This window comes from Centroberyx gerrardi, chromosome 12 (assembly GCF_048128805.1).
Source record: "Centroberyx gerrardi isolate f3 chromosome 12, fCenGer3.hap1.cur.20231027, whole genome shotgun sequence".
Taxonomy (NCBI): domain Eukaryota; kingdom Metazoa; phylum Chordata; class Actinopteri; order Beryciformes; family Berycidae; genus Centroberyx; species Centroberyx gerrardi.
The window spans coordinates 12,148,488-12,165,553 of record NC_136008.1 but is presented as its reverse complement, the minus strand read 5'-3'; the positions used below and the strand labels follow the sequence as shown (position 1 = coordinate 12,165,553).

The window sequence follows — 17,066 nt, the reverse complement described above, 5'->3', positions numbered from 1 at the left end:
TGCACTCGGATCCAGTGTTTTACATTCGGTGAAAAGCTGCTGTAAGCAGCCTGTTGATTCGCGACTTGAAACGTCACTCAAACTTCTCACACTCTCATTGGCTCGGATCCAAAACAATGACTTTTGTAACCCCGCCTTTTCCCACTACTACGCTGCATACCCCGCGGAAGTTGGTTAACGTTACAAGCTGGGGGATGTTGTTAATTTGCGTGAATTAGAGTGAAATACATTGACGTTTTTACCACATTTATCTGGTCGGTTTGGTGTACAATTGCAGAAGCAGAAGAGCGCTAAGAAGTAAGTTTGTAAGGCAATACATTTAGGCAACTTCATGCAGGAGAAAACAGAGCATTCATAAGTTAGCTAGCTAGCTAGTTAGCATTAGTAATTAGCCAACCAGCGTTTCACTGTGAGTATACAATCGGTTGCATATTGACGTTGTTTTGATTTTATAAAATATAATAATTTACCCGACTACAGCCAGGTTCGCAGACTAATCTATTGGTTATCGCTTTGCGTGCACCTGGATTTGCATTGCTAACGTAAGCTGACATAGTTGATGATTTATTTGGTAGCGTAAGAAAGTGATTTATTTTATACGTTTCATAGGTAACTTGATGATGGATGTCTAATGTCTGGCTAGCTAGCAATGTGTCCGATTGAGTTAGCCCAGAACCAGTAAGGACTAACGTTACTGTCATAACTGACTGGTCGCTATCAGACAGGAAAAGATAACCACCTTGTCCAGTGCATTTTGTAGAAAGACTCTTGATCCAGTCTCTTCCAAACAAGTATGCTTTATAGGTACAGGCAGGTTATTGAGTTGTTGATATAGCCTGTCAGTTATTACAGGTGGCTGCTGTGGTTTACTTTACAGTGTTGTATTCTGGATTTCATGAGTCTTGTCTTGTGTCTGTGCCTAGTCTGAGCAAAATGTTGGAGTGTGGGATGCTGGAGCGGGACAGACTTGCTCTTCGGAAGCGCTCTGCGGTTCTCTGCAAACAAATGGTGGTGGACGAGTTACTAATTCAGTCGCTGCAGGCAGACGACATTCTTACTGAAAGCATGGCAGAAAGCATTCTGGTATGTGAATAGCAATACTTGGATTTTCACTTAACAAGGCTAGACTCCCATGCTCCCTTTACCCATTCACAAAATTTACAGTAGGAAGTTTTTCCTAGGTGACCTTCCATTGTTTCTTATCTGATCTCCTACTCTACTCCAGGCTGAGCAGACTTCTCAGAAGCGTAGCTGGCGTTTGCTCTTCCTCCTACCCAAGCGGGGTCCCAGAGCCTTTAGCAGCTTCTGCTCAGCTCTCCAAGACACTGAGCAGCAGCACCTGCGTGCCCTGCTCACACAGTCACCAGAGAAAGATGGCCGAGAGAGGCATGGAGATGTGAGGATACGCTTCATCAAACATCATAACACACACATAAGGGTGTACACTACCAGTTCATACCAGACTTAGTGCAGTCCTTAGACTCTTTTTTTGCTCACAGAGTTTTCAGCCTGAGGCAGAGCCAGAGAGAGAGGCAGGCCGACTTTTCTTGCAGACACCAGAGAAGAAGAGAGAGGTGAGCGGAGTGTATATAATCCCTCAGCCACGACTACTGTTGACATTATTGTTGTCACTTTTTCATAAAACTGAGATTGAACAAAAGCTATTATCAAGAGGAATTTCTGTCATTAAACATTGTTCTGTCAAAAGATTTCAAAATAATTTTGAAGATCAAAAATTGACAGCCTTATTCCACATACTCAAAGATGGAGAAAAAAATGACAATTCTGATAACTATATGCTTCAGTTGCATGGTCCTCCACAGACCGCCTCAGTAGACAGAGAGGAAAAGAGTGAGGTGAGCAGCAGCACATCATGCCGAGTCCAAGGCTCAGATAGCTGCCTGTCGTTCAGAGAGCCGGTTCCAGACAGGGAAGAAGAGAGGGACAAAGAGAGAAAGAGGAGGAAGAAAAGAGGAAGAGATGAGGAGACAGATGTGAGAATCACAAACCACATCTTAGGTCAGATAGCCAGATGGCCTGCTGAGGTAATCAGACGGCAGGCAGGAGAGTCCCCAGGAGTGAAGTTATGAATTAATGAAATGTTATGTTCCCACTGCAAACAATAGCCACCACAAAAGAATGAAATTATTTATTATCAGTCTACTTTTATTTGCTATTCCACAGATTATGTATTGTAATTAATAGTTTGTGCATGATTTTAAATTTCAGAGGTTTGTGGACTCTTCCCTCCCACTTCCCACACAAGAGGTTATTGCTGCTAAGAGAGCAAGGACGCATGGTGAGTGGTATTGCAGTGTGGCCTGCACTCAAGATCAAACCAGATTTTGTTCACAATATTTTTCTGTTTCCATGGAGACTCGGGGTGGGGTCTGGGAAAAGGTTTGATTTGTAGTTTTAAGAGATGGGTAATTAAATCATTCTGCACACTGGTCTGCTTATATACTTTTACGTTAAAAAAATGTGTTTAGCCTATTCAATGTTACAGTGCAGTTACAGAAACAGTTTAGTCTATGGGAAGTGTTTTGTTATATAACCTTATCACTGAGAGAAGTGGGAGTGTGGTCGGTCTGGCAGTTGTTGTTGGCACCTGCAGGCGACACGCCCCGGCAGTGACTCACTCACAGAACGTTAGCACAAAGGTTGTTGTCATACCTCTAGTAGCAGCAGCACACAATGAGCTGCAAAATAATATACATTTTTAAGTGTAATTGGAACATGCAGAGTTTAACAGTGATTCTGTGTGTGTGTCTGTATGTGTGCATGTGTGTCTGTATGTGTGTGTGTGTGTGTGTGTGTGTGTGTGTGTGTGTGTGTGTGTGCTTCAGAGTCCATGGAGATGAGTCTGGATGCAGATAGTCCCATCACCACTCCTGTGCTTCCCTGCACTGATGACTTCTACCTCTCTCACTGCCAGCAGGTGAAAATCTACCTCAATCTACCAGGTCAAATAAACGGGTTAGCAGAGGATATTTGGTTATTTTTTGCCTGTGGCCTAATGAAGAAATCAGTGTATTTAATGTCATGCTGCCTGTCTCACTGATGTAGTTGGCTGCACATTTTCACATGATAGGTTTTTATATCAAAACATGTCAGTACAATGTTATATTTTTTTATCAATTCTTTTCGGATGATAATTTCTACTTGGTGTTTACACAAGTAGAAAACAGTTTATGTTGATACACGGTCAACAGGGGCAAGACCTCTGCCTGTTCATGAGAAGCTACATGTCTTAGATCTTTGAGCGGATATGAGGCACAAGATGCGGTGATGCATGAAAATACAGTGATATCAGATTATATCAATTTGTAGTGCTGATAATAAGAAGCACATGATTCGTGACAAGCTGCGACCAGTTTGCCGCTAAATTGACTCAGTCAGGATTAGAAGCTGGGATCTCTGGCATGGCAAACCAATACCTTACCAACCAAGCTAAACTCAAAGTGATGCAGCAGTCAGGCTTATGTCCCGCAATGGCACATGTGCAATAAGGTTTCATAATGAAAATCAATAGGAAAAAAAATTAAGCCTCATAAAAACATATCGTTGTCATTTTATGCAAATAGTGTTTCCATTAGTTCCATTAGCTTGCCCTCTCATGTTTTTTCTTTATTTCTCTACCTTGCTTGTTATTTTTCTCTCTTCCTCACTCCCCCACTCCAGTCTTACAGAATGGGTTCATCCCCACGTGGCTTTGCCTTGGTCATCAGTAATGTGACCTTTGACCCTTGTGCGGCCCCTGACCTCGACCCTAGGAAGGGAGGCGAGGTGGATGAGGAGGTCCTCAGGAAGGTCTTCACAGAGCTGGACTACCTAGTCACTGTCCGCAGAGACCTCACTGCTCAGGTAACACAGGCAGAGGTTAAATCGATATTTATAGGATTCAATAAAGACATTATTTCTAAAGTGAATTATCCAGCATTTTTAGTAGACAAACATAGAAAAAGGAAGTCATAAAAGAGAAATGGTCAGCTGTAAACCAGAGTGTAACCATTTGACCTCCAGAAAGTCAACAAGGCACTGCTGTTCAAAAATGTACGTGTACTTAAGAAGGCCTGGTGACCTATTTTAGAAAAGGTGCTCATGATTTATTGTTTGACGTGTCACTTTAGCCCAGTTCCCATTTTCTTACAAGCTGCTGTCTGAAGAGCCTCCTCCACGTTTCCTTGTAGGGTGTGATAATGTTGTCACAAAGCAAACATTCTTTACATTTTAAACATTTAGCTTATGCTGTTATCCAGAGCAGCTTGCAATGAGTGTGCAGGTTGGGGTGTCAATGTCTTGCTCAAACACACTTCAGCAGGACACCTGGCTGTTGATGGGCACATTGGCTGGTTTTGATCCGGTGACCTTTCAATTCCAGGACAGTCTCTGCAACCACTAGGCCACCTTGGCAGCCCTTTCAAAATATATTGGAAAAGCAACTGGCAAACAAAAATGTTGAAGGTCTTTTGCCATGTGCTTATCTCTGTTAACTTCCCTCTCCCTCACTCTTTTTTTTTGGGTAGGGCATGCAGATGTGCATTGAGCAGTTTTGCCGACGGCCAGACCACCGGACAGTAGACAGCTGTGTGGTGTGTCTGCTCTCCCATGGAGTGGAAGGAGCTGTTTATGGCACAGATGGACAGCTGCTGCAGGTGAGTTTGCTTGTTTGTTTGGTGTGTGTATGTTTACTCCAAGGATAAAGATTCAGACATTTCATTCTGTCCCTTGGTCAATTTCAGCTGGACTGGGTGTTTGAGTCCTTTGACAATGCCCACTGTCCGCTGCTGCAGAACAAACCCAAGATGTTTTTCATCCAGGCCTGCAGAGGAGGTAAGGCTCTGAGCTGTATTCTGTTTGCCCCTCTATCATTTATTGTAATGACATACAAAGGAATACAAAGTAAACTCTTGAACCATGGCAGCGGGCCTCTAAAGGCAAGTACTCGACTAGATAGACCCTCACCCTCATTTCTAAAAACAATTCTTTGAGCCTCATTCACGAAACATGCATACAGCGCAAACGTTAATTATGATATAAAGACCCATGAGCTTGCAGCCAAACCTGACAACGGCACATTTGCAGCCTTGAGGAGAGAGCATACCTTTAGGGACTGTGCAGATATCTGAGCGATGAATGGGTCATGATGATAAGTTTAGACTACCCAGGGCAAATCTCCTGGATCTCTGCAACACCCTGGAGCAGGAGAACAAAACAGAGGCAGCCTGTCCCTCCACATGTCCAGGTGCTGTCTGCTCTCGCCTTCCTGGCCACTGGGACATTCCAGAGGGAGACGGGTAACCGAGCCGGCATATCACAGCCGTCCGTCAGCCACACGCTCCCAAATGTGGTGGATGGCATCATTCAGCTGGCACCATAATATTCCCATATTGGGAATATAGCAGACTGGAATAAAAAGAGATTTCCATTCTATTGGTAGCCTGCCAAACACCATCGGAGCAATAGACTGAATGTGGATCTTCAAAGCACAGTCTCTAAAAGTCTTTCCTTATTTTAATCACAAACAATGACACTCCAGAGGCATGCGATTACTCTGTGACAACAACCTAAACCTAAATGTGGTTTCCTGTTGGCTAGGCTATATTAACCAGGGTCAACTAGTTTGTCTCTATAGCCCCTTTCACACATGAAACCCGTCAAAGTGCCAGATTGAGTGTGCTGGTAATGGTAACAGTTTGTGTTGTTCACACAATCAGAATCAGAATCAGAATCAGCTTTATTGGCCAAGTATGTACACATACTAGGAATTTGACTCCAGTTTTTTGTTGCTCTCAATGTACTTACACAGAATAAATATAAATTATATACATGAGGTAGGTGTTACAGGTTTATTGCACAGGGATAGTTTCTGTCACTGTATGACTGATTTAAGTGTTCATCAGAGTGATGGCCTGTGGGAAGAGACTGTTCTTGTGTCTGGTTGTTTTGGCGTACAGTGTTCTGTAGCGCCTACCAGAGGGGAGGAGTTGGAACAGGTTGTGTCCAGGGTGTGATGGGTCTGCAGTGATCTTTCCTGCCCGTTTCCTGACTCTGGAGATGTATAAGTCCTGAATGGAGGGCAGGTTGGCCCCAATGATTTTTTTCTGCAGTCCTGACTGTCCTTTGTAGTCTGTTCCTGTCCTGTTTGGTGGCCGATCCAAACCAGACAGTGATGGATGTGCAGAGAACAGATTGGATTATTGCAGAGTTTAACTGGATCAGCAGCTCCTGAGGCAGGTTGAACTTCCTGAGCTGGCGTAGGAAGTACATCCTCTGCTGGGCCTTTTTGATGAGTGTGTCTATGTTGGACGCCCACTTTAGGTCCTGGGAGATTGTGGATCCCAGAAACCTGAAGGGTTCCACAGCAGACACGGTGCTGTTGAGTATGGTGAGGGGGGGCAGTGTTGGGGGGCTCCTCCTGAAGTCCACTGTCATCTCCACAGTTTTGAGCTTGTTCAGCTCCAGGTTGTTATGACCACACCAGAGCTGTTCAACCTCCCGTCTGTATGCAGACTCGTCACCGTCTCGGATGAGGCCGATGACCGTTGTGTCGTCTGCAAACTTCAGGAGTTTGACAGATGGGTCTCCTGAGGTGCAGTCGTGTAGAGGGAGAAGAGCAGAGGGGAGAGCACACATCCCTGGGGGGCGCCAGTGCTGATTGTCCGGGTGCTGGATGTGATTTTCCCCAGCCTCACCTGCTGCCTCCTGTCTGTCAGGAAGTCTGTGATCCACTGATAGGTGGAGGCTGGCACAGCGAGCTGGGTGAGTTTGGAGCGGAGGATTTCTGGTATGATGGTGTTGAACGCTGAGCTGAAGTCCACAAACAGGATCCTTGCGTATGTCCCTGGGGAGTTGAGGTGTTGCAGGATGTAGTGCAGTCCCGTGTTGACTGCATCATCCACTGACCTGTTTGCCCGGTAGGCAAACTGCAGGGGGTCCAGCAGGCGGCCTGTGATGTCTTTCAGGTGGGCCAACACCAGTCTCTCGAAGGATTTCATGACCACAGACGTCAGGGCGACGGGCCTGTAGTCATTTAATCCTGTGATAGAGGGTTTCTTGGGGACCGGGATGATTGTGGAGCGTTTGAAGCAGGAGGGGACTTCACACAGCTCCAGTGATCTGTTGAAGATCTGTGTAAAGATGGGGGCTAGCTGGTCAGCACAGACTTTCAGGCAGGAGGGTGAAACGCCGTCTGGGCCTGGTGCCTTCCTGATCTTCTGTCTATGAAAGAGCTTACTCACATCCTCTTCACAGATCCTGAGTGCAGGTGGGGGGTCAGTGGGGAGGGGGGAGGGGGTGGCATGGGGTGCAGATGGTTGTTTGATGTGGTCAGAGTGGGTGTGAGGTGTGAATGTGGGCTTATCAAACCTGCAGTAAAACACATTCAGGTCGTCGGCCAGTTGAAGGTTCTCCCCAGTGTGGGGGGATGGTCTCCTGTAGTTGGTGATTTCCTGCAGGCCTCTCCACACTGACGCCGGGTCGTTGATCATGCCGTTCTGCCTTTGTAACGTAACGCTGCCGTTCACACAGCACTGGCCATACCGTTACATTCCGCTGTTGTCATCTCCCGGAAATTACGTTTAACCGGCAGAGTCTCTGCAGTTTAAAAACACGGCGGGTTAATCTCTCCGTCCACCCGACTGCCAGGATCTCTCTTATTTCATCGTCTGTCCAATTCCATATTTTCCTCAAAAAAAGTAAAGCTCCAGACTGTTGTCTGGTGGTTTGTATTCCCCTCCTACAGTCCTAACGTTGTGCTTGATTGGTCCGTGTATTTTTTTGGTCATTCTATTTTCTTTTCAGAAACGGAAATAAAAAAAAATGAAAAACGTATTTGGCCAGAAAAATCAGACTCGTTAATAATAATAACCTGTTGATTGATCACGCACGATAGGTCTAATTATGTATCTGATATGCGCGATATTCTAATATCCACGTGTTGGAGCTTTCTCAGCTCTCAGGAAGGTGAAATTATTCCAGATAGGAGTATGGATTAGTAAAATGGTCTTTGAACATATTTTCTATCAGAAATAAAGTTTATTACTGAGTTGAGCAGGCCTCTCTCTCTCTCTCTCTCTCTCTCTCTCTCTCTCTCTCTCTCTCTCTCTCTCTCTCTCTCTCTCTCTCTCTCTCTCTCTCTCTCTCTCTCTCTCTCTCTCTCTCTCTCTGCTGAAAGACGCACAGCAGCGGCTTCTCACTCAGATCCAAAACGGGCTTTTTCGTTATTGTTTTCTTTATTTATTATTTTTATTGTGTGTTTTACAAAGAAGAAAAGGAAAATCAAGTCCTTTCTAAATGTTGATTCTGCCGTTTCTGACCAGGAAAATGAAAAATACCTTCTATTTCCGTTTTTCAGTTGTGGATTTTTAAATGAAAATCAAATCACCATTCGTTCTTCATTTTTTAAATTTCTGTTTGTGAAAAGAAAATAGAATGAGCAAAAATACATGGACAGTGCTTGTGCCGTCAATGTTCTGGCGCCTTTCACACATACAGTCGATACGGAACATTACTAGTAACGTTACAACGTCCTGAGCTGGGAAATCGACAGCACTGATATACTGGCATTTCCACTCTGGCTGCTGTTCACACATGACGGCATGCCGTCACATTGCCTTCACATTGATGGAACAGGCTGCATGTGTGAAAGGGGCTTATGTAATTAGAGGTTATGCCCTGACCACATGGCTGATCACACCCGCGACGAACCCCCAGATCCTCCAGGAGCAATCGTATAATTATTGTCGTAGGCGCACTCACCTCGCCACAGAGTGCACCATAGATGCATTGAAAGTCCGTTAGATGTGCTTGGATACTGCAAGTGTAAAGCTCCTGTCAAGAGCAGTCAGAACCAACAGCATGATATAGCCTAAGATCTGAGCTTAGCATCTGATGAAAATGCTGCTTGAGTTGAATCAATATCGAACTCTGCTGATGACATCTGACGGCGCAGTGTAACCTATTATTCCCCCAATCCTTTGGTCCAAATCGGGCAGCTCGACGGTGCCCTGCCCTCCACCTGTAGTTAATAAACTGCATCTATTTGGAGTTATATGCTTTTCAGATTCTAACTTTACATAAAATCATTTTTAAATGATCCAAGGTGCATGCCTCTGATGTTACAGCATTGACAGCATCAGTAATTTTGTTGCCAGGCATTTTTTCTCGGTCCCCGTCACTCCACTGCTTACACTTAAAAAAAAAATGTTTTCCTTTTTCCACTCACTCCTGACAAGAACACTTCTATTTCAGAGTTTGAAATTTTTCGTCTTGGGTCTCTTCGCCATGGTTTCTCCATCTTTCCATTAGTGTTTTCTATTTGCACATGACTCTTAAGTCAGCATACCTTTCATTGGGTTGCCAGGGTGTCTACCTCTGCTAGTCAACATCGACAGCCACGCGCATCCAATTTATGAACAATTGACATTCATCATCAGATGCGCCTGAGGACATTGTGCATGTTTCATGAATGCCACATTGGTTTTTCATAGGCTCCTTTCTCAAGAATAAAAGTAAGAAGAAAAAAAAAAATTATGTGAATGAGGCCCTTTGACTTTTTCTTAATTGAACTTGTACAGTCATTTCAAAGAATATGACAAAATCCAATGAAAAAGATCTCCCTAGCATTAATACCCGGGATAATTATAGAAACTACGTTTCAGCTTTTTTCTCAGCTTTTGATTTATCACAGAATTACAGAAAATCAATATAAACCCCTGAGTTTGACATCAACATCAGTTGTATAAAACACAACTTTATCTTGGATTTGGTCAGAAGCAAAACATTTTTGCACAAGAGCTTGTTGTAAAAGAGAGACTGGTGTAAGAGTTTAACTTTAAACATTCTCACTGTACTCTGTCTTCCAGAGGAGATGGACTGCGGAGTGGAGCAGATAGACGGGCCAGAGAGGACCTGCTCCCCTAGCTGCGAGCAGCGGGACGCAGGAAGGGAAGGAGAGGGGGATGCGGACTCCAGACAAAGAGGGGAGATGGGGAGGCCCAGGATTAAACTGCCCCAGCGCTCTGACATGATCTGTGGCTTTGCGTCACTCAAAGGTCAGAGACTTTGTGAGTTTCATGTCTTTTACCATTCTGGGGTGGATTTGTGTATGAATTGTGCAACTGTGTAATTTAAAAAATAATGATTGGTGGGTAAATTGGTGATGCAGTGGAGATAGGCAATATTGCATGCAGCATGGACAGGAATTGTTAACTGCAACAAAATCAATATGGATGACATTGCTGGCTTCAAGGAACAAAGGTGTCAGGGGGGAAAATCGATCATATTGGTTGGTAAAATTTCTTGTGTACACTGCCTTTACCTGTTACCCATATTGGACTTAAAGCTTAAATTACTTTTTCCCAGAACAGTGATCATATTCTCTACCACTGCAGGCATATTTCATTTTTTTGTAAATAACAGCTCAGTTCTCCTTTTAACTGTCCAAATTCACCTTTTAGTTGTCAACATTGTTTATGTTTCGCAGTGTGTTTTCTCAGTTATGCAAATACCAGACCCAGAGAGCACCTTGGTGCTGTCACCCTGCATCTCATCCCAGTGTAATGATGCAGCTTTTAATGTTTGATCTCTCCCTTCTCAAGGCACAGCAGCCATGAGGAACACCAAGAGAGGATCCTGGTTTATCCAAGAAATCAACACAGCACTCCGCCTCCGTGCCAGAGACACACACCTCGCAGACATCCTGGTGCAGGTAACTCGAGCGTCCCACACACACACACACACACACACACACACACACACATACTCACACAACATAGAATGTACTTTCTGTAGAATTTTTAATCAACTTTTTTAGGGCATTATATTAACTTAATTTTCTCTTCCCCTCATTTTCTCCTCCCTGTCTTCAGGTGAACGGGCGTATCAAGGAGAGGGAGGGTTACGCCCCCGGCACCGCCCACCATCGCTGCAAAGAGATGTCCGAGTTCACCAGCTCTCTGTGCAAAGACCTCTACCTGTTCCCCAAGTACCACCCCCAGTATTGACATGCAAATATGCACGTACACACAAAGACACACACACACACACACAGACCATTCCTTGCATTCAAGCCTCTCCTCACTACAGGCACACGCTCGTTCATTCCGCTCCAATTACTGCCACACACTCACACATTCCCCTGTTACAACTCCACACACTCGCATACAAACAGAGGATTTATTCATTCACATTTGCTGTGCAAATGCCACCTCCCCAAACCCACACACGCGCGTACATTCACAGAAATCTTGGAAAGGAAAAAGGAACAAGCTTATGTTAATCTACATGTACTTGGAAATGGGCAGTGTATTTGCATACAACTTATTAGCTAAGCCTGTCCATGTGTGTCTATATCTATGCCAGTTATGGGGTTTAAAAGTTGATCCTTTTTAACTAACAGACAGAATCTTATTTTTCGGGGGCTTTTGATTTCCTACTGCACAGCTACTTTGAGGTTTCAAGAGTCTCTTTTTTAAAAATGTATTTTGTACACAGATCTATTTTTGTTGCTTTATTTTGTATCAAATTGTTTTTATAAGAATTTTTAAGCCCATTCCCTTTGTTTGTACATAATGTTGTTTGTAACTTGTGACCGTTTCTTGTTGATTGGTATAGTGACAGGCAGGGGGCAGTATAGAACGATGAGGTTACTGCAGCAGAGGCAAATGCATTTCACCATCTCTCTCACAATATTTCCCGTAACTCTTGGGACTTCCAAATGACGTTTGCTGGCGTAATTGCAGTCAGCCATTATTTGACAGCTGTAGTCAGCCACATTGATGATTTAACAGTAAAGTTATTGTTGCAAGTTTTGAACTGCTCCCGTTAGAGTAGTTCACAATTATTTCTGGCATATCTTTTACCTCATGGAGAGGAACAACACATAAGGGGCAGCTTCAGAGCAAAATCTTGACAAGTGTTTCAGTCCGTTATTGGAATTCACTTGGGAAAATTCTGCTTTTTAACCTTAAATTGCACGTTTGCAGCCATTGATAGCGTGCAAGTTTCTTTCCATATCAGTTGTGCTACTGTAGAGCTGGCCCTCCCAGGGTGGTGGTCCGCCAGGGGAATGTGGTGCTACTTCTTGGGTCATGCACCTACAGTATGAACTCTGACCTTTATGCTAACTCTGACTCCTAATAGTATTTCTCCCTGTGTGGACCCCACACTTTTAGTTAGTCCCCTTACTGTATTTTTGTGAAGGTTGTTTTGCTGTATGAGATACAGTAAGGATAAAACATCTATGTCTTCCTAAAGTATAAACGATATGCAGTTTTCTACAGCAACCTGTGCCATGTGAGAATGATCTATTAGATTAATTTATGACCATGGAGGCGCATTTACAGTATACTGTATTGCTTTGACGGCCCCACACACACAGGAATGTATTTCTCAAGACCACATGAGCATTGACGTTTCCCAGAAAAGCCCTGACCAGGCAAGTGTGTTTTGTTACAACAGTGTTGTAGTCAAGAAAAGACGATATGGACGAAACAGTATTGATTGTTAACCATCCATAAACAAAGAAGCATGTACTTATGCTGTGCGTGAAGTGCTCCTGGTAGAGTTTACCTTCATCTTGGATCTGCTCTTTCCGTCTTGATTTTGACCATTTGGGAGGTTAATGTAAAACCAACATTGGAGCAGTATCAAAGGGTAACTCTCCTACAGTGTAAGAAGTACTGAAGGGTCAGGTTCACTGCCAAGCTATGGTGAGGCACAGTGTGTGTGGGGGGAGAGATTTTATTTCTGTCAATAACAATGACTGCCAAATGTTGTTCTATACAATAAACAGCTCATGGTTTTTTAATCAAGCAAAACTTTTGTTTTTTTCTTTTCAGCTGCGTGTGTGCACATGCATGTACATGTGTCTGTATCTGCGTGCCTGTCTGTGCACGTATGTTTTCCTACCAGCGTGCATACATCAAATTTTGGTTGGATACTCCAGCGAGTGTGAGAACTATGCATGCATGTTCACTCTGCATGCTGCACTTTATTTGATCCTCCTTGTTGCTGTGTTTGTGTGTGTTGTTCCTTGTGTACAGCCTGTCCTCTTCAACCCTCCTAGTTCTCAGGTATAGTGTAACTGGGTCCCAGCTATTCCGCTGCACTCAGGTCTCCTTGCTGTGACTAGGCTGTATGTATCTCTCTCACAGCCCACCACCAGTGATAATGTTCTCTGTGTATCAGATAGAGCCCCAGCCAGCTGTCCACAGTCATTCTCCCTTGACACACACACACACACTCCCCGACGGTCAGAGTGACACATTTCTCGCTGGCCTCCGGTGCGCTGTGAGATTAGGCTGTTATGCATTTGGCGTGTGGACCACAAAGCGGGGCGGGGTTAAGGGGATCTATGGTTTGTGTGTGTGTGTGTGTGTGGCTGTCATATGCCAGCCTGTCTCATCAGCCTGAAAGGAGGAACCGGGGGAAAGAGCCACAGAAGAGTTAGAGACGTTAAGATCAGTTTGTCTGACTGGGATGCGGTCTCTCCAAGGGGCGCAGCAGTGGGAACCGGAACTACAGCGATGGTCCATCATTCTTTCAGCTAGTCTGTGGGTTCACGTGCGTTAACATGCAGCCGCTTTGGCGAATGATGTCTTAGCTTATGAGGGAGCATCTGCCATGTTGCATTTTTGGGGGGTAGTTTTACTGTGGGAGGGCACATTTGGGGCGAGTTCTTTTGGATGGAGGGGGACTGCTATAGCATGTGAGCGTTACGGGGGATTGCCTTGCATCATTGGCTGATTAGGTGAGAGCTGTCATAGGGGTGTCATGTGCACCTTCCTGCTCACGTTGCAGGGGCAGCCCTATGGGGGGGTGCCCTCCCCTCCACACCCCCAGCCCCCACCCACTTACCCCCTGTCCAAACAAGAACACTCCATCCAAAAACACACCTAATGGCCCGCTGGCAGGGAGGGTGCTGCTAAGGGCAACAAGTTGCGCGTGCGTGTGTATGTTATTAGGTGTCTGCAGTTCTAATAAAGGAAAGCGCTGCGTCCTTCGCTGCCTCATCATATCGCTGTGCTCTGCTTTGTCCGCCCGTCTGTATTTCTGTCTGTCCGTCCGTCAGTCCTGCAGCGGAGCTGGATGGCTCTCAGCCTCTGGATCATCTGGAGAAGATCGAGTCTGGGAAAAAAAACGTCTGTGTTTTCTGAATTTATGTACGGGACGCTTGTGTTTGAGAATGTGTTTGTGTGAGACTAAGAAACTAAGATGATGTTTGTGTTTTGATTTTCATTGAGCTGGTGTAAGTGTATGTAAGAGAGAGTGTGTGTGTGGTGTTGCCCACGCCGTTGGAAATGCTGGGGTGTCCAGCGGGGTTATTTTTGGGTCAGTGACAGCGTGTCAATGGCTGCAGATGCGTCGCAAAGGAAGGCTCTGAGATACCAACAGACCCTGGTAGGTCTTTCCCGATCTTCCTCTGTCTCTGCCTGCCTGTCTACCTCTCTATCCTTCAAAATCCTGTCCTTTCTATCTATCAAAATGTATTTTTTCCCCCCTCTTGTTTCACACACCGCCTCTGACTTCTCCCTGTAATATCCAGCTACCCACCTGCCACTTCCTCTCTTTTCCATCCTTTACTGTTCCTCACCAGTCAGTTACTTTCACTGTTTCTCTCTCTCTTTCTCCTATCCTTAATTAGATTTTTCTTCCACCATTACCTCCTGGTCATATGTGTGTTTATCCAGCGCATCCTTTAGTCAGCTAGCTGTCTGCTGTCTTTCATGCTTTCCTACTTTGGCACATAGACCTGTCCTAATGCCCTTGTGTCGAATCGCTACTGGTCATCCTTACTATCTCACACCTTGTCATCTTCACTCCTCCTCCATTCCACTTTCCTCTTGAACAGTATTTGTGAAGTCTCACGTCAAGTTAAGTTTTATTTGTGTAGCCCCGAATCACAGTTACAGTCTCAAAGGGCTTCACAGTGCGCACATTATGAAACGATAAATGGAAACACATCCCAGTAACAGGCAGAGATTTTATTATTTTGTTTTTGAACGTTCTATTACCATTAATTTCCAATGTGTTACGTGTTTTCTATTTTCTTGCATTTCCCGTTTTCTTTTTTTGTTTTGTCCTAATTCCCTCAGTACAATGAGTGGGTGTTCTGGTGTGTTTTTTCTTTGTGACCCCTTCTATCTACCACTGTACCCCTCCTCAAGCTTCAGCCTTGTAAAGCCATTGCTGTTTTCATGTGTTGGTGGATATAAATACCTATATACAGGAAACCTGAGCAGACAGGTTAGATGTACGTGTTGAGACATGAAGTCATGTCACTGTATCCACCGGTTCATCTGTTTAAAAGCTCATCCAGAATGATGGCCATTCCTCCAAGTATCATCTTGATCTTGTCTAGCGGTGTTTCACTGCCTTTGACTCCATTGACTTTTTCCTGGTACCATGAAACACACCTGCTCTGTAGAAATTAACGACAGACAGCACATGGGATTTTTCTCGAACTCAATTTGAAGCACTGTGTTGACATTCTATGACAGAGAAATTGGCAAACAGGATTCAAAACGATCCTTTTGCTACAGAGGTGAATGTGAATTATAAGCAGAGAGAATGACAGATTGGTGAACGAGGGACTTTAGAGCAACCGGAGTGTTTATATGTGTTGGAGCAGATCACTGTGTGAGCCACTGAGAAAGTGAGGAGGAGAGGTGAGAGAGTGTCAATACCGTTCCCCTTAGTCTTTCTCCCTCCTTTCCTCCCCTCTGTCTTTTCCTGGGAGGAGATGGATGATTGCCCAAAGCCAAATCCCTAATCCCCGGCCCTTACAGAGCCTCCAGGGAGCCGCGGGTCAGATATAAATAAGAAATCTCAATTAATGACACTATTTACAGGTTTAATGTGTCTCTGCTGAAGTTGCTTAGACACACATCTCAGGTGTGAGAGCAGTGACTGTGTGTGTGTGTGTGTGCGTGCGTGCGAGGGAGGAAATTAGTGCCGTGAAGGGTGTGAGGAGTGTGTGTGTAGAGCTGTTAATACACTGTCCTAATAGAATTTATTTATTGATCAGGGGTAGGATATGGCAGTGCATAATTTCATAAAGTTGGGCTTAGCCAGATAAAGCTTGGCAGACGCACACTGGGCCTGTGTGTGTTATTGTTGGGCGCCTGCGTTGTTAGTGTTAGTGCAGTTGTGTTAATCACTTCCAGGTCACACAGCTGTGCTTGACCCTTGACCTTAACGGGGAGGAAGCGACCTCTGTGGACTCAGGTCATGCTGACAGACACACTCCGGCAGGGTGGTGAGGCCAGAGATAGAGGCGTGTGTGTGTGTGTGTGTGTGCGCGTGTGTGTGTGTCTATAGATTTATGCACACGTGTATTTGTTCTTGCCTTCATACAACTGGTTGTATGTTGTTTATTTATTGGATGTGGTAAAAATCAGGTTGAGATGAGGAGATGGGTGAAAAAAATCTGAGCATGTCAACAGCAATGAAATGGATCTTATGAGTCTCAGATGTTATAGCCTCCTAAAGGGTTTGTGTTCATCTGCCAAAACTCTTACCGACAGGAATGCCTGGGATGTAGACCGATTAAGCAATTAAATTTCATATGATATCGCAGTCACATGATTCATCTATTCAATTACAGAAGTGACTATAATGTAATAACCAAACTATTAGCTACCAGATCAATAGTTACAGGATGAACAGCTTGCTAATATTGCAATACAGTATCAATGACTTGTCAGTGTTATTGTGTTGTGTAAAGTTTAAACCCCTCCATCTGTCTGCACAACAGGCCTCCCCAGAGAGATGGGCTGAAAGAGAGACAAACAGCGTGAGAGAGGGAGAGGTGCGGAGAAGTGTGTCAGTGAACATTGGGTCACACTGGTGCTAAATTTATCCACGAGTAAGGTTTCACCTCGGGGGTGGGGGTTGGATGGATGGGGACAAGGGGTGGTGAGAGGGAAAGTTAGGGGGAAGAGAGAGAGAGAGAGAAAGGTGAAAGGGTGGACACGGCGCTTAAGTCATAGGTGAGACTGCTTGGAAAAGGAAGCAAAACTTAAGAAAACCTCATGGGATCCAAGAACGAAAAAATCACAGTT

General features: G+C 44.7%; 1 protein-coding gene across 7 annotated transcripts; it reads left to right on the top strand.

The window, feature by feature from the left end:
* Positions 1-179: 179 nt before the first annotated feature.
* Positions 180-12,811, top strand: casp2 (caspase 2, apoptosis-related cysteine peptidase). 7 transcript variants are annotated; one of them, XM_078287374.1, is made up of 13 exons: positions 180-297; positions 924-1,083; positions 1,226-1,396; positions 1,500-1,574; positions 1,806-1,994; positions 2,230-2,299; positions 2,847-2,938; positions 3,682-3,864; positions 4,527-4,655; positions 4,743-4,833; positions 9,867-10,067; positions 10,602-10,711; positions 10,872-12,811. In XM_078287374.1, exons 2-13 carry the CDS (start codon positions 934-936, stop codon positions 11,004-11,006), a joined length of 1,596 nt encoding a protein of 531 aa, XP_078143500.1. In that variant the 5' UTR covers positions 180-297; positions 924-933; the 3' UTR covers positions 11,007-12,811. The 7 variants fall into 7 exon arrangements, with proteins under 7 accessions (XP_078143500.1, XP_078143501.1, XP_078143499.1 ...); XM_078287375.1 differs by having other exon boundaries at positions 186-409; positions 9,867-10,055; XM_078287373.1 differs by having other exon boundaries at positions 186-409.
* The last annotated feature ends 4,255 nt before the right edge of the window (positions 12,812-17,066 follow it).

What these genes read in the sequence shown, in the direction of transcription:
- casp2 (XM_078287374.1), top strand. Translation starts at nt 934, where the DNA reads ATGTTGGAGTGTGGGATGCTGGAGCGGGACAGACTTGCTCTTCGGAAG. An exon ending in GAAGAGATGAGGAGACAGAT is followed by an intron (nt 1,995 to 2,229) that starts GTGAGAATCACA and finishes TTTAAATTTCAG; the next exon opens with AGGTTTGTGGACTCTTCCCT. An exon ending in ACTCAAAGGTCAGAGACTTT is followed by an intron (nt 10,068 to 10,601) that starts GTGAGTTTCATG and finishes TCCCTTCTCAAG; the next exon opens with GCACAGCAGCCATGAGGAAC.